Below are 19,404 nucleotides of genomic sequence, written 5' to 3' on the forward strand. Positions count from 1 at the left end.
AAAACAAAATGGGGTTTATTCTCAAAGCTTTTTGTTTGTCAAAGTAAAGAGGGGACCTACGACGGAGATTAATCCGAGCGAACAAACGATTGATCAAATCTTTGCGTCAGAAAGCTGACCTGTTAACAAAAGAGTAATCCTTTCAAAAGAACAGCAGAAGCAGCGGCGTTTTAAAAAACATGAAAGGATAAAAAGCAATCAGGATTTTTCTTTTTTGAATAAAAACAGATGCCAAATTACAGGAACCTTAACGATGTTTATTCCCTCCGCCTACAAACCTGAGAAGAGTGCAACACGCTGCACCTGTGAACCTTTAAAGCCCCGGCAGAGGCAGCTCACAAGTACAGAGCTGAGCAGATAATTAATTTGAGAAGCTGAGCCGGTTTGATCCGCTAACAGATCCTCCCAAGGAAACAGCTCGTTATCTCCTGGCAACAACAGGTGGAAATAAAGTTTCAGAGACGATCAGCGGCGTCTCCGGCGGCGCCGTACCTGTCCTGTTGTTGATCCAGATGAGGCTCTCCAGGCAGACCGTGGACGCGTTTCCCACGGCGACGGTCAATGGGACCTGCCACTGTAAACTGCAGAGGGGGAGAAGGATGTTAGCGACGGTCAGCGGGATTGGATCTGGTTTTATTGCCCGTTAAGAGAGCGAGGGTCATCGGTCAGCTGGAAATGAGGCGAGCGACAGCCACAGCGGCGGAGCGCAGGCAGCAGATATCAGCCAGGAGAAACCGACTGGAGGCCGGTGTCTCTGTCAGGGAAAAGCTAGCTTTGCATTTTCACACCTTTAGGAAGTTAAATAAACTTTAAAAGTGATCCATTATACTTCTTTGAGCAGATTAGGGTAGATCCAATGGTGATACAAAACATGTTCATCACATTCTATACTCAAAATCATTTTGTTTACACTCGCGTGAAAATAGCTGCAAACTAATGCGCAATTATACAACCGTACATCGTTGAAAAGCAGAAGTGGAGCCTTCTGCACAACAAAGAAAAAAGCAGGAAGAGATTTCTGGATGGTAAGTCAGCAACAAAACACTTGTCCTTTCCAGCAGCCATTGTACAGCGCATAGAGCGTCTTCAGTCAGAGGCTTCTTCAGATTTGCAGTAACACAGACTGCTACAGGAAATCTTTCCTCCCAACAGCCATCACCATCAACGACAACTCTGAAGAATCTGTTAATACGAGTCACGAGGACGTTTACGTTGGATTGAATTTGAAAACCAGCTGACCAAATGTGCTGGACTTCAGCTTTGGTTGCTAGGTAACACTCTGAAACTCAGCTTTGGTTGCTAGGTAATGCAGTGCCTACATTCCGCAGGTTTTTGAAACGGCTCATTTTCCAGACACCAAAAAATCGAATTGCAAAAGAAATGGCTGAATGATGCTGTTTTTTATGTTTTTAAAGTTTTTTTAGAAGTTGAAACCCAAATGCTTCTCATCTCTTCAGTGAGTTAAACTGATCTCAAAGGTAAATACTCATTTTTTTCTAAATTTACTCTAGATTGTTCAAGCTTTATTTTTATATACCAAATCCTTTATTCGTGTACATCTGCAGTGTTTTATTTTCACTAAAGCTATAAAATCAAATTCAGTTTTTGTGTTTCTCTTCATTTAAAACCATTATTACACTATTTTACTGTACAGTAAATTGTGAATAAGTGCAATACATTGAAACTTTAATATTTTCTGGAAAAATGGGTGAAAGCATTAAATCACAGAACATTTTCTGTCCTAAAAGAGGCAAAAACAGTGTACATATTGACGTTTAGGAGTAAACTGTGTGTGACTAAGCTACAAGAAAGGAAAGGATAACGCCTGAGAAATACAAAGAGAAAACAAATGTAGCGTAATAAGCCTAACAGCCAACAGCTGCATACATAAATGTATAAAATATAATGAACTATCTAGACCCAGAATCATCTTCTTAACATAAAAACTTCTGGACCGGAGTGACTAATAATTACATTATTAGGTTAATCGGGTGAAAAACTGGTACATTGTTTTTATTTAATTAAAGTAAAAAGTGTTTTAAAAATAAAAAACATAATGTATTTTCTTTATTTCATATTACAATCACGCACTGATTTATTTTGCTCATTGCAAAAATATGAATATACTGAAGTTGCAGCGCTACAAAATATGAAAACATTTTGTGCTGCTGTTAAAATGCACAAAGTGAACAGATTCATTCATGCTAAGTGTTTTGTGGAGGTGAATTAGACTGCTGGTACGTGAAGAAAATAATCTTTGATCTAATGTTGGATCCACAGAGACGAAAACAAAGGAACATTATGAGGATTTTTGCCTCAGTGCCTCTCACATGGTGCTTTGGTCATTATACTGAAGGCTGTTTATGAAAATAGGAGATGCTGAAAGTTTTGCCTGCGACTTGAAAGAGTTACAGACGTGAGTTGGAGCTTGAATGTGTTTTATGATGGATTTGTTTTGTTTTAAAAACAGAAACTTTTTAAAATAAGAATAGTCAGGCTCTCACTGTCAGTTAGCAAAGTTAGCTTTAGTGCAGAAGAATTAGCAGCTAAATTAGTCAGTGAAAAACTTAAAGAAAGATTTTAGTTTCTAAATGGTTGAAAATGGGATTTTAGTGGTTAAATGTTTCACTAAAACATCAAGCTGTAAATCAATATGTTTCTTAATTTTCTTGTATTTTTTATCTAAAACTGACTGAACTTGCCAACAATTAGCCTCCCAAGCTAGCTTTAGCGTTTATTTATTTAATGCCAGCAGCTAGCTAAACAGTTTCACCAAATTAATTAATTTGTGGAAAGTTTGAGTTAATTTTTAATTATTTTAACGATTAGTTCACCTAATTCTGCCACTGAATTTGGAGATTTGTACTGTAGTATTTTGTCCTCATATCATATTTCTTTAGTTTGATGAACTAACTCTCTCTGGTTTTATTCAGTTACTCTGTATGAGGTTTTAGTTGCTGTATTTTTTCAGGCAGACTGTCTTTTTTTTAACTAGACCTAAGTTTGGACTTATAAAACTTTTGATTCTGGAGGTTCAGCTAAGGAATTAGTTTCAACATCTGATGAGCATGATGCCACTAACAGTGAATTTAAAATACAGCATTAGCATCAATAGGCAGAAGCTAATATTCACATCGTCCCTTATTTCTGCTGCTGTGTGTCCAGCCAATCAGCAGCAAGGAAAATAAATGCTGCTTCTGGATTGGCTGCGTTGCAGGTAGCATTGCGTATAGATATTTTAGCTACATTGTTTACCAAAATTATACATATATTTTACTATAAACTGATGAAGTATTTGGAGTTATGCTCCACTAATGCTTCATCTTCACAACATTAATTGTTTTCATCCTTTTTCGTTCAGTGACATTTTGCAGACGTTTTGGTGATATTGGGGTTTGTTGTGCATCTGCAGACCAGCTGCGTGAGAAAAATCATCAAACTGTTGTTTCTCTCCGTCTTTCACTCTGAGCAGTTACTGTACGCGAGTAATAATGGCTCCAATAGAAAAGCGGTAAACATTAGATTCTTCTAAGTTCCACTAAAACGCAGATTTTAATTAAACTCATTTTGATCAAACTCATTTAGATTTTAATTAGACTGGATGTTAGTTAGAGGTTGAATACAATCAGCTTGACTCGCTCACATCAGTTAAACACAGATGTGTGTTTATGGGCCGGAGTGCGTTCACTGTGAGCGTTACTGTACCAAAAAAAACTTTCCTATAACAGCCGTTTGTCGCCGCAGGCAGCAGAGGATCAATACGAGGGCCAAGCAACCAAATATTTAATCCTACATTTACATCAGAGCGACTGACAAGAAGAGAACTCAATCACACGCAGTCAGCAGCACGGACAGCAGAATGTGCTTATTAATATTGATGAGCGCGCTCATCCTTAGAGTTTATAGTTTATTCATCAAAGCCAGAAACCAACTGGATGTATAAGAAGAAAAGCAGCAGGAAACCATCAATGCATATTTTTACAGTCAAAACTCTTCAGATAGCAGAAACCCCTGTTGCTCCTCATCCTCTGCTAAAACACATATTGACCTCATTTATATGTTAGAGAACTAAAATCAAAGATTATAAAAAATAAACTTCAGCAAAAAAGTTGATTTTTTTCCAGTAGTTGGGGGTTTAATGTAAGGGTGGAGATAAACTTTGACTGTTCTCATGATAAGTTCTTGTTACATAAAAAAGTAGTAATTAATATCGTCACTTTTATCGTGATCACAATAGCAACACAAAAAATATCATGATAAAGCTTTACGTCCGTATCGGCCGCTCCCAGTTTGATTTTAACGTTAGACAGAAATAATGAGTGATTTCAAAAACTGACCAATCAGAACCTTTCTGACGACACGAAGTCGGCAAAAATATCTGAAAAAGCAAAAAATCAGAGAAAATTAGTGAATGGATGAGAAAGTCTGTAAAAGGTTAGAAAACCATTCGTCAGATTATGAGACTCTGTTAAAATCAAGCAATTTTAAAGGGGCAGTATCGTATAAAATTGACTTTTTAAAGCTTTATATCAAGTTTTAATGTTTTTCCTTCATCAGACAAAACTGGAGTGTTGCTTCGAGTCTTTCATCATTCTTTAATCTCCATGGCAACCATTTAGAGTTGTAAAATGCCTGGGTGGACCTAGCTCTGCCTTTGAGGCACAGCTCCTCCCCCTTTCGGCTCCTCCAGACTAGCCAGCAGTAATCAGCAAACACCTGATGGAACTGCTGAGCTCGTTACAGGAGCTGCTGCTCAGAGCAACGCTGGTAAAAACGTAGCTAAAGGGTTAATAGAGGAGCCATGTTGGGATGACTTCCTGAAGGCGGAGCTTCAGAAAGAGCAGGAGTTCTTAAAGAGACAGAGGCCCAAAAGTTATATGTGATTTACATACAGTATATATTTACTTATACTTGTTTGTGTTATAAAAAGTCTCTGTGCCTGGAAAACTCATAATGGCGTCTCTTTAAAGCTCGTCTCAGACTGCAGACACATCAGCTGACAGGTAACAGAATGAGCGTCTGTGTTGATTTTAAGAGTTTTAATGCTAAACAGGACAGTTATGAATAATTCCCCACTCAATTTATGTTTATAATGTCTATTTATAAACAGCTTAGCCGTTTTAAACTGAGAGGTGTCTCTACGGAAACGTCCCAGAGGAAACAGGAACAAAAATGGAAATGCTGAGTGAAATGTAAACAGGCTGGAAGTCTTTTAACTGCTTGTGAATGTTTTTTTTTTTAACAGCCAAGGTGAGCGGAGCGGACGGCGACGGCGCGTGTTCGGACCGGCTGTGGCAGAGATTACACCTACAGACACGCTGCTGCGAAAAACTAATTGCTCTATTATAGATTTATTCAGAAGGTAATTTTTTAAAAATAACCTGGCTGTAGTTTCCACATGATTTAATTTTTGAGCTAAAAAAGTCCAAAGCAACTCGACTCCATGTGCAAAAGTAAGTGACCCCTAAAGCTGATAACCGGGTGTCCCTCCACCGACACAGACCGACGTCAACATGTCTTTGACGTCACTCACAAAGACGCTTTCTCCATTTTCTTTACTGAACAAGTTTAATTTAGCCACAGTGGAGCATGAGGCACAGCCTTTCAGTTTGATTTATGACCATACTTTGACTAGACCTTCATTTGAGTCCAAAGCGTGTTTCAGCTAAAAGTCATATACTGATGGTCAGATGTTTTCCTTCAGGATTTCACCTAAATAATCACATAAAGACGTTTACAAAATCAGCCTTTTATCGCCTGAAGAACATTTTCAGGATTAATGTTAAAGCAAAATGTAGAGAAACTCATCCATGTTTATCTTTAGTCACACAGATTACTGCAACAGCATCTTCACAGGTCTGCCTAAAAAATCCATCAGACAATACACTTTAAAATACTGATGTTAGGTTATAAGTCTTTAAATAGATTACAGATCTGCTGATGTATCAACCTTCCAGACCTCTTGAATTTTGAAATGATTTTTTTCTGCCATCCCTTTTTCAGAAAGTCCAACTGAATGAAGTCCAAATATCCAGACAAACAAAGAAGAACGTTTCTCTTTTTTGTCTCGTTTATAAAACAAAAAAAACCATCAGAAAGCTTTTGAAGCTTGGATAATGTTAAAATGAATATGGGTTGATGGTCAGCCACCTTTGTTTCGATCTCTCAACATAAAACACATTTTGATCGCGGATCTTAAGGAGTTTTCTGTGTTTTAGACCAAAACGAGCCTCAGCTTTTACATCTGGTTTCTTTAGGAAGCAGAAAGATATGAGTGAATGTGAAAACATATTTAACCATCTCATGTTTAGTAACTGATGAAATGGAAGAAAATTCACATCTCCAGTAGCATGAGACTGCAGATGTGACCCGTTAGCAACAATGCTAGTTGACCGTTTCCCCCTTTCACTGTTTGAACTGGATGAACTAAATCTCCACTTTGCTTCATGTTTCCAGCCGTCTTTCTTCTGCAGCAACTTTCAAAGCTGCTTTGATGAATGAACTTCATGAAAAATACACACAGCAAATAAACAGCATATGGCCTGATTCTGAGTCTTTACGCAGAGACGGGACTTTGACTGGGACTATAATCATCGGCAACAAACGTCCAAAGAATAAAGCCTTGTGTGGTTTAAAGGCAGGAGAAGAAGGAGAAGCTCATTAAACTCCACAGATAACAGCCTGTTTAACAGTTTCTAAAGCCTTGGACACATCCAACAAAACGCAGAAAGCTGCTCTCGCTCTTCCTCCGCAGCCATAATGTTCTTAGCAGAAACGGTTTCAGTATTTATTGGACTATAAACGTGAGAGCTGCAAATAAAGGCATCATTTAACCTCCAAAATAAAAGACACGCAACAAAACATCAACAGTTACATCTGATTTCAGCCTGGATTTAATGACGCAGAAAAAGAGCAACACATTAAGTTAATGTAGGTATGATGCTAATTAGCACCACTAGGCACTTAGTCATATTTATAAAACTAGAATATTTTCTTGAACAATAATTGCCATGTTTATCACTACATTGTTTCAGATACAGCTTTTGTTATTCCACAATAACAAAAATCCAAATTTTAAATTTCTACAACTGTACTGAAATTATACATATAGTAGGTGTCTAATTATTTGCGACGACAGTCGAAGCAGTCGTGGCACTAATATTGAAGAAAACATCTACACTCTGCCTTATTTCCATTCTCGCACTACAGCCAATCAGGAGCAAGGAAAATAAATGCCACTTCTGGATTGGCTGCTTTGCAAACACCAGCCAATAGTGTGTCAAGTAGGGTTGCCCCAAGGTATTTCAGCTTCTGAAATTGTACTTTCTTTTAAATATTTGAAATAATTCTCCAACTAATTTGAAGAAACATCTGCAAATAGGCAGGGATCCACTATAACACTAAAACTAGCATTATTCATTTCCATTCCTCAGTTGCCTAAAGTCGCTAAAAAGCATCAAACTCAAAATTAAACATAAGATTGAGGATATATGTATATATGTTATTGCATAATCTACACCAAGGTTAAGACTAGTTACTGGGTTTATCAGCCAAACTGATCAATTCTGCTTCCATAAACTGTGTAGTTCACACTCTGACCACTAGATGGTATCATAGCCCCTCTAATAGCATCCTTAGAATAAGAGGAATTGGCATCAACCAGAGTTTGTGAGATTCATACACCACCTTGGCTTTATTCACAACCAAACAGGCGTCACTCGTCCATAAGGGGTTTAATAAAGGAAATACGTTTCTGAACGCAGCTCAAAACATTGCTGTTTGTTTACCAAAGGGCAGGTGAACACTCTGGGATCACCAAGCGAGTTTCAAAGACTCAAAGAGAGAAAAATCAGCAAAACCTGAAACAAACGGCTTGAATTCAACAGCCAAGCGAGACACAAAGGGCTCAGGTGAAAAGACAACAGAGGAAAGGAAACTTCCAGCAAGAAGCCGAGCGGGACGGAGCGACTGTAAACTGCCTTACGGGAAGAAAAAAGGCAAGAAGAAGAAGAAGAAGGAGTGAACAACAGGTAAGGAGGACTGCTGAAGTATTAATGGAGGAGAAAGTGGGTCGATAAAATGCAGAAGAGAATAAACTCCAAAGATTGTCAAAGATGTGAATAAAACATCATGGGAATAAAATATGAATGATGCATAAATGATGGAAAAGTAGTAAAGTAGGTGAAGAAAAGTGGGCAAATGGGGAAATGCTGCGTGATTGCAAATTAACAAATTTAGTGCTGAATGTGTCACACAATTTTAAGATCATCCTAAAACAGAGCAGATGAGTCATGAATTTACGTCACTAACACTTTCCTGCATGTTTCACTCTGAAAAAATGAAGCTTAAACTGTTTTTAGAACAAATTATCGCATGAAGATTTGATAATTATCTGTTAATATTTACTAAGAGTTATCTTTTAATCCCTAAGGATTTCATTCACGTGCTAAAAATTATTGTTTACCACATTAGAAATATGAGCAGGCATTTATTTTCTAAGAAAGACAGAAAGAGATGAAAATTGTTAATGTTGATTTTCTGCTTTCCAGTCTTCGTAATGACTATTATACATCACACTAAGTCAAGAACAGATTGTTATCAGACATTAACATCCCACAATAATCCACCAATGTCACTGGTTAATAATCAAGCTCCTCATTTTGCAGTAAAACACGCAGCAGCTGCAGCTTGTCGCTACCAAACCGGCCTCCATTCATTTAACATCAGATAAAACTGGCAGGGAGACTCGAGTCTCAGACCACGAGTCCAAGTCAAGCCTGAAATCTCTGATTTATGAGAGTCTAAAACTCAAGCTGAGAAATTTATATTTACAGAACAAAAGTTTGGCTTGAAAACCAACTTTTATCACTTCTGATGAAAACTTTTAATGACGCTTAGAGCTGAAGACCGATAAAAACTACGGGTGTAAAAGCCCTGAAGACAGAAGTCAGAATATATTAACAAATATTTAACTGGATAAAGGTGTATTTAAAACCTGCTTAAGTTAAAGTCCGTTAAATAAAGCTTTTATTAAGTTATCTTTTTCTAATTTGCAGGGATTGAGAATTTAAATTGTGATGGTTTTCATTTTTATCGTTGGGACCTGGTGGAGCAAAACACCGATTTACTTTTTGTACATTTCCATGTACAAAACTCACCATCTTATGAATAAAAATACACAAGAAAAAGGTCTAATAAACCATTTCTCTTGGACTTTGTTGCTACCTGAGGTTGTTTCTGACTTCCTCTCCGTACAGGAAGTGCTCCTGGGTGACCTTGATGTAATGGGTGGAGAGCTGCTCTGATTGGTTCTTGCTGATGGTGACGACAGGGTAGCCCATTTGTAGAGTCCATCTGTCCATCATCTCTCCGATGTCAATGTCCCGCCCTTCTGAGCGCATGGCCTTTAGACAGAAACAAATGCAGCAAGCTGGTGAAGGTGCAGAGGCCTGATTAGAGGAAGATGAGTGACCTTCAGCTAAATTAATGTCTAACTGGCTGCCTGTTAATCAAAGATTTTCAGTATAAAAAAAAACAAATCGATGGTGATCACATTAAAAACTTCTTGCTGAGAAAACAACTCACTCTGGTTACCAAGGCAACAAACTTTCTCCATCTCATCAAGTCAGTCTTAGCGAGCTTCTCATTAACCTTCGTTAGAATTACTCAATAATTACCAACTTCAGTGAGTCGGGCTTCCCTCCATTCCTGCTGAGGTTAATGTGGCCTGAAGCCTCCAGTCCAAATACAGAAAAGAAAAACGGATGGCTTAGAACCAGACAGACGGACGTACCTGAGTTAGTTTACTCCAAAGGTCGTCTCTGGCGGCGTTGCTGTACATGTGACTCAGGAGATAATCCTGAAACAAAGTGAAAGAAAGACGTATGATGGAAGTCTCCAAGACCACAAACGCTGTGAGTCTGACGTTTCTCACATCTAACTACTGTTACAACGACCTGACTGGACTCTCACAGACCAGAACCACTTACTCAGAGATGTTCACAAGTCTTTGAGAGGAAGGCCTCTCGATTACGGAAGGGCCAAGTCAAAAATTATTCTCCAGTCAAGACTTTCAGGGATCCGTCAAAATCTAGAGGCTTTCAGACGAGTTCAAGACAAATCTATGGTGTTTGAGGGGAAATTAATTAGTGGGATTAAAGGTCAGAACAAGTCAAGCTACAAGTCTTTGGAGGGCAAGTCCTAAGAGCTAATTTAAATGAATTTGTCTCACCTTAATACTCTAGTCTAGAACTAATTATTTTGATTGATGTCTATCCTGATAAAACACACAGGAATTAAGTTTAAATTCTCCCATTTTTTGTTGTTTGCATCACAAAAACCTGATGTGAATAAATAAATATAAATAAAGATCTGATAAGTGCTGAAGATGATTCAAACATTAACACCTTTCAAGGTATAAAGAGATTTGAACCAACATTTCTGCAGAGACCAGCAGGAGCTGTAAATGTACATTTTACATTCATGCATATTTCTCCTAAACATAACAGCAGTTGAACCAGATTAAACAGCAGATTTTTTTTCTTTTCTAATCCAAAACTTTTAAGTTTAATTGATGAGTCCCAATGAACTAAGGCAAAAGTACCACAGCAGATTAATTTTCTTATTCCAGGCAGCAGAGTCCTGGGAAGCTTCCTAATTCACTTCTTCCTCATCTGTGTTTTTCCCCCAGATGATCATTGTTGGCTCTCGCTCGCCTGTCACCGCTGCTGCTGTATTCCAGGACATCTTCATGCAGCTGATGCCTCCCAAACAAGTTTCTGCTGCGAAGCTGTGAGCGAGTTAAAGTCACAAGCAGCAGAGCTCATTTATTATGACTTCACTGTTAAATGAAATCTGCTTTGTTCACCGTCTGCAGGCTCTTCCAATGAGCTGCAGGGAGAAACAAAGAGCTGCCAGTTTTAATAATCTCCCACTCATTGCTTGGATTTGTACAACACAACCAAAACAAGGAGCGTCTCATTTCTGCCGCATCAAAATGAACTGTGAACAAAGCAGTTAGTGAATGAAATCTGCTACTTCTTCATTCATGAGCTGTTGACAGAACATGCTAGCGATTACAGCGCCCTCTACTGGCCAGACGAAGGTAAATTTAGGGTAAATCCACATGCAAAAAGTGGCAGGTTTTTCCACAACTGTCCTGTTGGGGGCAGCAGAGCGCCTATTCCCGATTTTACATTGGCGAATGTTGTCGCCTAGCAACCATGACAGCGCTAAACTACTAGCAAGCTAGTAATAATGGAGTTTAAAATCTCACTGATTATTTGATCCTTTTTAGTAAAAATATTCGCACAAAACAAAAGCCTAGCAACACAACCGCCTTAGAAAGATGCATAAACAAACTCCTCCCACATCCAAGATCCTCAGAAGAGCAAGATGCACGACTCCTGAAGAATGTTCAGCCGAATAGCGCCGTCAACAAACTGTGGTGGGACAAAATGCTGATTGGTGTCAAAAAACAACTTCAATAAGGCTGTAAAATAAAGGCTGGGTTTCAATAATGAAAAATGTTTCCTTCTATTTCTACAGAAAACCCAATTCAAACCAAAACTGTGACACATATTATGGAATATTACATTTTGTTTACTAAAATCCTCTATAGCGTCAGGAAATCCTAGAGCTCTAATTTCAGCTAATTAATACAAATACTGACAATATGAACTTAAACTGTTATCACAATATTTTGTGTTACTGTTTAACAGTAAAAGTGACAATAAAAACGGTTTATTACTTATTTTTTAGGTAACTGTATTTCTGTACAGCCCCACAAACACAAATACAGTTTTTGAAAAACTTTCTCCCAATCCTGACAATAAGGTCAAGATTTGATTTTAATAAACTGGAATTTATCATCGCATGGATCCGTTACCTTCGTTACCCGATCTCCGGTTGTCAGAAGATGATGGACGGAGGGGAAGTACACACAACTCTCCGGCGGTTGTGTTATTTGAAAGAAAGTGTAAATGGTAACAGGTATCTGTGAGTGGATTCCTACATTTCTGGCGTACAGTGAAAAGCTTTTAGATAGAAAACATGTCAGAACAGAAGAGTTTCATTTTTAATCTGGGTGACTGGGCGCGCCTGGCGGCGGTGAGGAGTTTTAAGAGCTTTTGGTTGATGAACAAGCGGCAGACTGGGAGCGCGCCTCGCAGCCGGGAGGTTTGTGTTTCTCGCTCGTTCTCACGGCAGAGGATTGTGAAAGCTTAGCGAAGTGAGAGGTTTGGATGAGTTCATGATCCCACAAACAGACAGGCAGGAAGTGGCAGGAGATGCGGCAGAACCGGGACCGGTCCTGAGCTGCTCGGGGTTCGATCAGCGGACCAGAACCCGGATGAGGTGGTAACGGCTCGCTGTGTGTAAGTGAGTTTGACTCCGACACCTTTACTGACAGGAACAGATGTACAGAACGCAGCGCCGGTCCAACACAAACAGATTTAAAGACAAACCAGCAGCCGGTGATAAATATGGGCTGCAGGAATCTCATTAGGAGAATCTGTCTGCAGCGAATGTGAGAATAAAGGTGGCAGATTCATGGAGGAGCAGTTACAGCTTCACAGTCTGTTAATGAGGTCTTGTTTTCCTTTTCCAAGGATCTCTGTCAACACGGCAAACACTTCGGCTGCCACTTTCCTCCCGTCTTCAGACGGCTTCTCCGTCGGCTTCCGTCTCCTCGGAGTATCGACAGGTTGATTCGCGCTCAGCATCCCAACATCACCTGCTTCTGATGGACGCGCTCGCAGAGGATGAAATATCGATGCTGCCAATTAAAGCTCTGAACGCATATCATATGTAAAGGTTAGGACATAATTGAAGAAAGGAATGTATGTCAGAATAGAGGAATTTTGTATGTTTTCCTCCTTTGTAACGTTTTATTCCTCGTTTTTTGGCCATTTTTGTTTCTATTAAATAGATTTGTTGATGTTTTGCATATTTTTTGGGTGATTTTGTCATTTTTAAAGATCTTCTCAACCATTTTGCACCATGTGCTAATATGTGTTTGCACATTTCTGCTCATCTGCTAAAAGCAGAGCTAGTTTTTCTTGTTTAGCGCTTTAGCTAACATTGAAAACAATTACCCCAAAATTAAATCTAAAGTTCTAATTTACTCAGCTGTTTGGCAAACTTTCAGTTGAGTCAGTTTTGGTTGTCGACCGTTTCCATTCATGCTCTTATTTTGAAAACAGCAGTTTCATTTCCTGTCTCTTTTTTCTCCTTTATACTTTATTTCAAACGAGAAAAATACAGAAAAAAATAAAACACAAACAGTAGAAACAAGATCTAAGGACGTTAGGGAACATGTACTTGCTTTAAGGTTGTAGTCGTTGAAGGGCAGATGTAGGCTAAATTGAAGTTAGCACTTTAGCAATAGCTTCTGCTAGATGCTAATGCTAACACTGCTAATGCTCTAGCACTAGTTGAATTAATGGTAATGCTTTAAGGTTAACTTTTTAGTACATTTTACTACTAAAAGGTTAGAGCAACACATTTCCTGCCTCTGTGTGTTAATTTAATTTTTTAATTTTTCAAGAAAAGATCTGATTTTTCCAGCCTCCATTTCTCAAGTATAAGTGAAACAATTCAGTAAAGCAGAGTGGATCAAACTCCATGTTAAATTACTTAGATTTTTATATCTTTTCTTCTTTAATTAATGAAATCATCCCTGGAAATTTTTATTTAATATTCACCCTGGTTTTAATAATCTGAACTATTTCCCGTAGTATTTATAAAATAATTTTGTTCAGTCCATAAACTGGTTTTAATTCATTCTATGACCTAAATTTAAAGGTTGTTCTCTGGTACTCGGTGGCGCCCCCTCACACTAAGCCACGCTGTAAAAAGCCACGCTGTTTGTTTTTATTGTTTTGTTGCATTTGCATCACCTTTTATAGACGCAGAAGCTTCATGTCTGGGAATCAGCAGCGTTTATATCTAACCTGGTTTCCTGAAAGTTCTGGGTCACCTAAATTTCTGCCGCAGCATTTATTCTGTGAAGATGAACAAAGCATTTTCTTGTTTATTTAGAGCAAATAAAAATAAGCAACAGTCTTCAGGGTGCATTAAATAATATTTTACAGAACTTCTCTGTGATCTGAGTCCAGTTTTATGGATTAAAAAAAACGATTTCTGGCTGTAAAATAAATGTAAGCGCATCGGCTGGCCTCCATTTTATTGGCCGAAGTTTGTCCGTAATGAAGTGAGCTGATGCACAAATGATACTCATGGGTCTCCAATTATGGCTGCTGTGGCTGAGCATTCTTTGGATATTTATCTGGTGGAAAATCAAACTTCTCTAAAAGTTATTTCTGTCACTAAACTCCTCCCAGCTTCATCTTTGATCCATTTTCAGCCAGCGGCTGATTCTGTCTTTGAACTCAGTAAAGAAAATAAAAACATCATCCCAGGAATATGATCTTTTTACTGAGGATTTACTTATTAATGTGTGACTGCAGCAGAATCAGCAGCTTATTTTCAGAGCCTTTCATGTTTTTTTGAAGATATTTGAATTATTCTTTTTTTTATGCAGAAAGACAAAAACAAACAAAGAAAGAAGTGTTTGCAGTGTTCTTTGGAAGAAAATATGAATAATCAAAACATACAGAGTCTTTGCTTTGGTCTTTAAAACAGTGAGTTTTCATGGATGCAGAGCAGAGAGAGAAGCAGGAAGTTCAGACCATGTGTAATGATTATTATCCCCTACTCCAGCATCTCTAACCAAACAACCAGACAGATTCAAAGTGGAGCAGCTAAAGCAAACGAGGTGAATTTTTTTACTCTCCTTTTTACTTTTACTTGAGCAGAAACATGTCGCAGCAGTGCTGAGGACATTTCTTTGGTCCTCTGTGTGAAACTAATTCAGAAACAAACTGATTGTTTCCAAACGTCTGCAGTTTATTTTACCTGACTAATTTTTAATTAGCAAAAATCTCAGGCTTCTCAATAAATGAGTTAACCACAGGGCATCAGACCAGAGCAGGCTGCATTGTGTCATAAACAGATGGATTTTAATTCAGAAGGTAATTCCTCAAATTTCTGGGAATAAGTGGAATCAGAGTAAAACCATTTTCCCCAGACTGACGGAAATGTTTTCCAACCCTGTGGTTGGACGTCTGGACCAAACTCAGTGACGCCTCATCTTACAGACTAAAACACACCATGTCCTCCTTCAATCCGCTTAAACTTCTTTCAAAAAGAAGGAAACATGTAAAAGTGCTTTAACTCAAACCAAAGTGCTTTTTACATGGAGACAAACTGCCTCCGCAGCCGAACCCTACAATTACCATAAGCTCTTAACGGTAAGTGTTTCTAAAATATGGCTTATTGCCGACTCTGCTCAGATCGTCTGTCTGAAACCTTCAACTCGACTCGGTGACAAATCTCTTAAGAACACTTCAAAGCCAAACGTTAAAACCTCCAGAAAGAAACCCGCACTTACGTTGAGTCCCTTCTGGAACAGCGGCTGCCCCATCACGTTCGCCAGCATCCGGATCAGCGCCGCCCCCTGCAGACAGCGCACAGGAACAGCAGGGAGTCAATATTCACTAATCAGATCATCGAATTTGTAGGCGAACTGGAGTTAGCTTAGCATTCACACCTCACCAACCGAACTGAAGTTTCTAGACAAACGCACTGGAGTTGGATGAAACGGGTCTGGTGTGAACGAATCCTCTGAGACTTGCAGCCTGTTTTCTCACTGATCTTGTTTGCCACCAAGTTCTCCTTCATTTTGTTTTGACTTTAACATGCCTGGATTCAACACGTTCAGAATCTGAGAATAACTAAATGAAAAACTTGCTTCTGGTTTTATTGTGGCCAGTTTCAATCAAACCAGCTTCCAGATGCAAAGGTTGGTTTGAGTCTCTGGTCCAAACGGTTTCACTCAACCAGAACTTCTTGGTTTAGAGTGAAACTCACTGATCTGATGAGGAGCTAATGCATTTTGATGTTGGGTTTGAAAAAACTGATGAAGTTCTGCAGAACAGCTGGAATGGCTCGTCTACCTTCTTGTAGGCGATCCAGTCGAAGACGCGGTCGATGTCGGCCGCCTGCTCCACTTCCTGAGAGATGGGGTGGGAGGAGCTGAGTCCGTCCAGCAGCATCACCTCGTGGAGAACATCGGTCAGGAATCGCTGCTTCTCCTGGAAACACAACGGAGAACCCAACAGGTCCAGACGTTTGAAGGTTTCTACTGGGAGCGACGGGCTGGAGGCGCCGTCATCCTCCACCAAACCAAACAAATCAACCAAAATCAACCATCCAAACTGTCCCAGAGCTGAACTCCAACAACTTATTTTAAGTATGCAGTGTAACTTTTATTGATCACTTTTTAATCTCCACAGTCTCTCCTGCCCACTCCAGTTTGAAATGGTTTAGTCAAAGTAAACCCAGAAGCATCCAAAACAGCTAAATATGAGATAATTTGGGTAAATTTCCAACATTAGGAGGGAATAATTCTTCATGATTGGCTGATTTTTAATTCATTTTGCTCATTGGCTCCTTGCAGAGGTCAGAGGTCACCCTCTATTGAATTAATATTATTGAAAAGTGATGAGACTAATCTGATGAGTGGCTCATTTAAAGCAAAAAGTTACAAGTTCTGATTTTAAATGAAAAGCTTTAATCAGATTTTAAGATTTTCTTTGATTTTTACATTAAAAGAAATCAACAAATTCTTATTCATGTAAACCAATTTATCTGGAAATTAAAGGTTTAATTTGGTGGTTAGGAGTTAATCTTTTATTATCCGTTTGTTTTGTTGTGACTTCTAAAGTTTTATACATTTAATTTAAAGTGTTTTATTTGATCTTTTATTTTCTAATTCCACCCAAAGTTGAAATGATATTTTAATCCTTAATTTTCTGCCAGTTCTCTTTTTCTTTCTTCACGTTTTTAATTGATTTCTGCCAACATGTCCAGCTTTAACGAGCTCTGCGTACTTTACCCCGGGGATCAGGCTAAATCTAGGCAGCGGCGGCTCTGTCTAATTTATGGATTACAGTGTTTACCCAGGTTTAAAATGATTATCCATTGTGTAAAGAAATGCTGATGCGTGCAGTTTTAGATTGTGAGGAAGATGAAGAAGAAGAAGAGAGGCTTCAGTAGATCAGCAGCATCGACAGGAAGGAGTCTAATTCCTGGTTTACGGTGGATCTGTGTAATTCCTGATGAGACGTGACCTGACTTTAATCTAAACCCATGTTTAAATCAAACCAGTGGTTTTCTCATTTCATTTCTTCACTTATTTACGTTTTTATTTTCTCTTGACTGAAAATATGCGTCTAATAAAATCTGATTGTTTCCCAAAGAGAGTAGATTTAAATAAGAATATGCTTCTTTCTATTCCTTTCATGTTGATGCTGGACTATTTTGATTATCACTTTATTTAGTTTTAATTTCTGTATGTTTGTTTGTGTTTGTGTTGTTTGTTTTCATGATAAAATGCTTAGATGCAGAAAAAGAAGCTCCTGTGTGTGAATTAGCATCGAGAGAATTTCACTGAACCAACAATTCAGTTTCAAAGCAGCAGGAAAACAAAAACTCCAGCAGATTTTTTTGTTTTTTGACTCAAATTTCAACCCTGATAAAAACATCCGACTGTTTCTCTGTTTCCTGATCTTTTATTTCCACAGAAACACCCGGGGTCATTCGCTACGCCCTTTTACTGTTTCTTGGTAAATCGCTCTTTAAATGAAAGTTTTTATAAACTTTCCTACAAAGTAAATTTGATGTTTCCCTCCAATAGTCAGTTGCCATGGTTATTCTGTGAAGCAAAGCCTGTATTTTTCCAGCAGCTTTGATTTGAGCAGAAACCAACTGTGTTTGTCTGAGAGATAAATTAGTTTCAGTGAATCCTTTCAGGACCAAAGGGACAGTCGGATCTGACTAATTCCTGGATTTTCTAGATGTTTAAACAGGCGATGGATCTGATTATCGCCTTCATTATGTACATCGGCACAAACACGGCGAAGGCAAACACACACTGGACGGCTTCCACCACAAATCACACAATCAGTTCATCAGTTAAATTGCACATTTGGATGAAACTGGAACGACTGAGGAATAGAGCAGAGAATCGGACTAAATGAGACATCAGCTCTGATTAACTGAGACTTTATATCACCTGGAGAGGTGAAAACGGTTCAGCTGCTTCATAATGACCAGATGGACCCAAACCGAGCCAGTACACAGACACAGATGCCGGGTCGGCGCTGCGTTCAGGAGCAGCTGGCGAACTTTAAACCGTCTGCTGATCCTCCATCACTTCCAGAGCGTCGCTCCTCCTCTCCACCTGTTCTCCTCCTCCTCCCACACGGAGCCGTTTAAACCGGTTTGGGTAGCAGATCGCTCCCCGTGCCGCACAGCAGCACTTTCATTATCAGAGCTGGAGGTGTGGCTTCACCAGCAGGTGAGCAGTTCAGACATTTTCCACAGACGACCTTCAGGGAAAAATCTCATCTTTTCCTTTTCTTGAATTCAAAATACTTTGGAAAATGTTCATGAAGTTACAACCTAAACATCCATCATCTATGGGGTTCCACAAGGTTCTGGACTTGCTCCAGTTTTATTGTAGCTTTTGTTGAAATGACAAAGTGACCACTCACTTCCTCTTGGTGAAACCTGTTCATTGTATCTGTGTGTGAACTATTTTACGCTCCTGTTTGTCATGTTCCTGGTTTCCTGTGTACAGAGAATTCACCTCTTCGTCCAGCGGGAGGAACAATCCCCAGTAAACTGAATTCTTCCTCTACAGATCTATAAAGGAGAACTTCCAGGAAAATCATCTCCAATTGTTGAATACGCAAAAAAATCCTGTTTATTTCATCAATCTGAGCAGAAAGTCGTCTGAAATTATTAGAATTAAACTGAGAACAAAATTCCCACAAGTCTGAACCTCAATGCACGGCGGAGCCATGACAACAAAAAGAAAATATGTGGACACTCTTTACCAACATGCGACAGAAAGACAAGATGGCTGCCTTCAGGATCGGCTCGTTAGCCTGATGTGAACAAGCTGCTCTGATCTCACGCTACGATATAATTCACTACTTAGTGAACAGGAAGTCAGAGCAACATGGAGGAGCTTCACTGAAATCTACATAATCAATGTTTAACTTTGTAAAGGAGGCGCAAGAAAAAACATGTCAAAAACAGAACTGAACCTAAACTTAATGTTTTTATGGTTTTATATTTTATTGTTTTATATATATGATTATGTAGTCAACATCATGTTGTATTATTTTATAGGATTATCATTTAATTTTATAGTAGTTCTTAGATATACTGTTTAAAAACCCATGTAGGGAAAAGAAATGATCTCATGCTGTGACACAAACTGGGCCGGCTGTTCGTCCCAGTTTGTCTCTGTTAATGAGTCTCTAGCAAATAAAC

General features: G+C 38.8%; 1 protein-coding gene across 1 annotated transcript in view; it reads right to left on the reverse strand.

Moving 5' to 3' along the window:
* Positions 1 to 19,404, reverse strand: part of LOC116736546 (thyrotropin-releasing hormone-degrading ectoenzyme) — a 153,888-nt gene that overhangs the window by 26,187 nt on the left and 108,297 nt on the right. The window contains exons 7-11 of the mRNA XM_032589039.1: positions 16,017 to 16,154; positions 15,452 to 15,517; positions 9,794 to 9,859; positions 9,226 to 9,404; positions 493 to 581 (exon numbers count right to left, since the gene is read on the reverse strand). Coding sequence (XP_032444930.1) covers positions 493 to 581; positions 9,226 to 9,404; positions 9,794 to 9,859; positions 15,452 to 15,517; positions 16,017 to 16,154 — 538 coding nt within the window. The remainder of the gene's footprint in view (positions 1 to 492; positions 582 to 9,225; positions 9,405 to 9,793; positions 9,860 to 15,451; positions 15,518 to 16,016; positions 16,155 to 19,404) is intronic.

This window comes from Xiphophorus hellerii, chromosome 17 (genome assembly GCF_003331165.1).
Source record: "Xiphophorus hellerii strain 12219 chromosome 17, Xiphophorus_hellerii-4.1, whole genome shotgun sequence".
Lineage (NCBI taxonomy): Eukaryota > Metazoa > Chordata > Actinopteri > Cyprinodontiformes > Poeciliidae > Xiphophorus > Xiphophorus hellerii.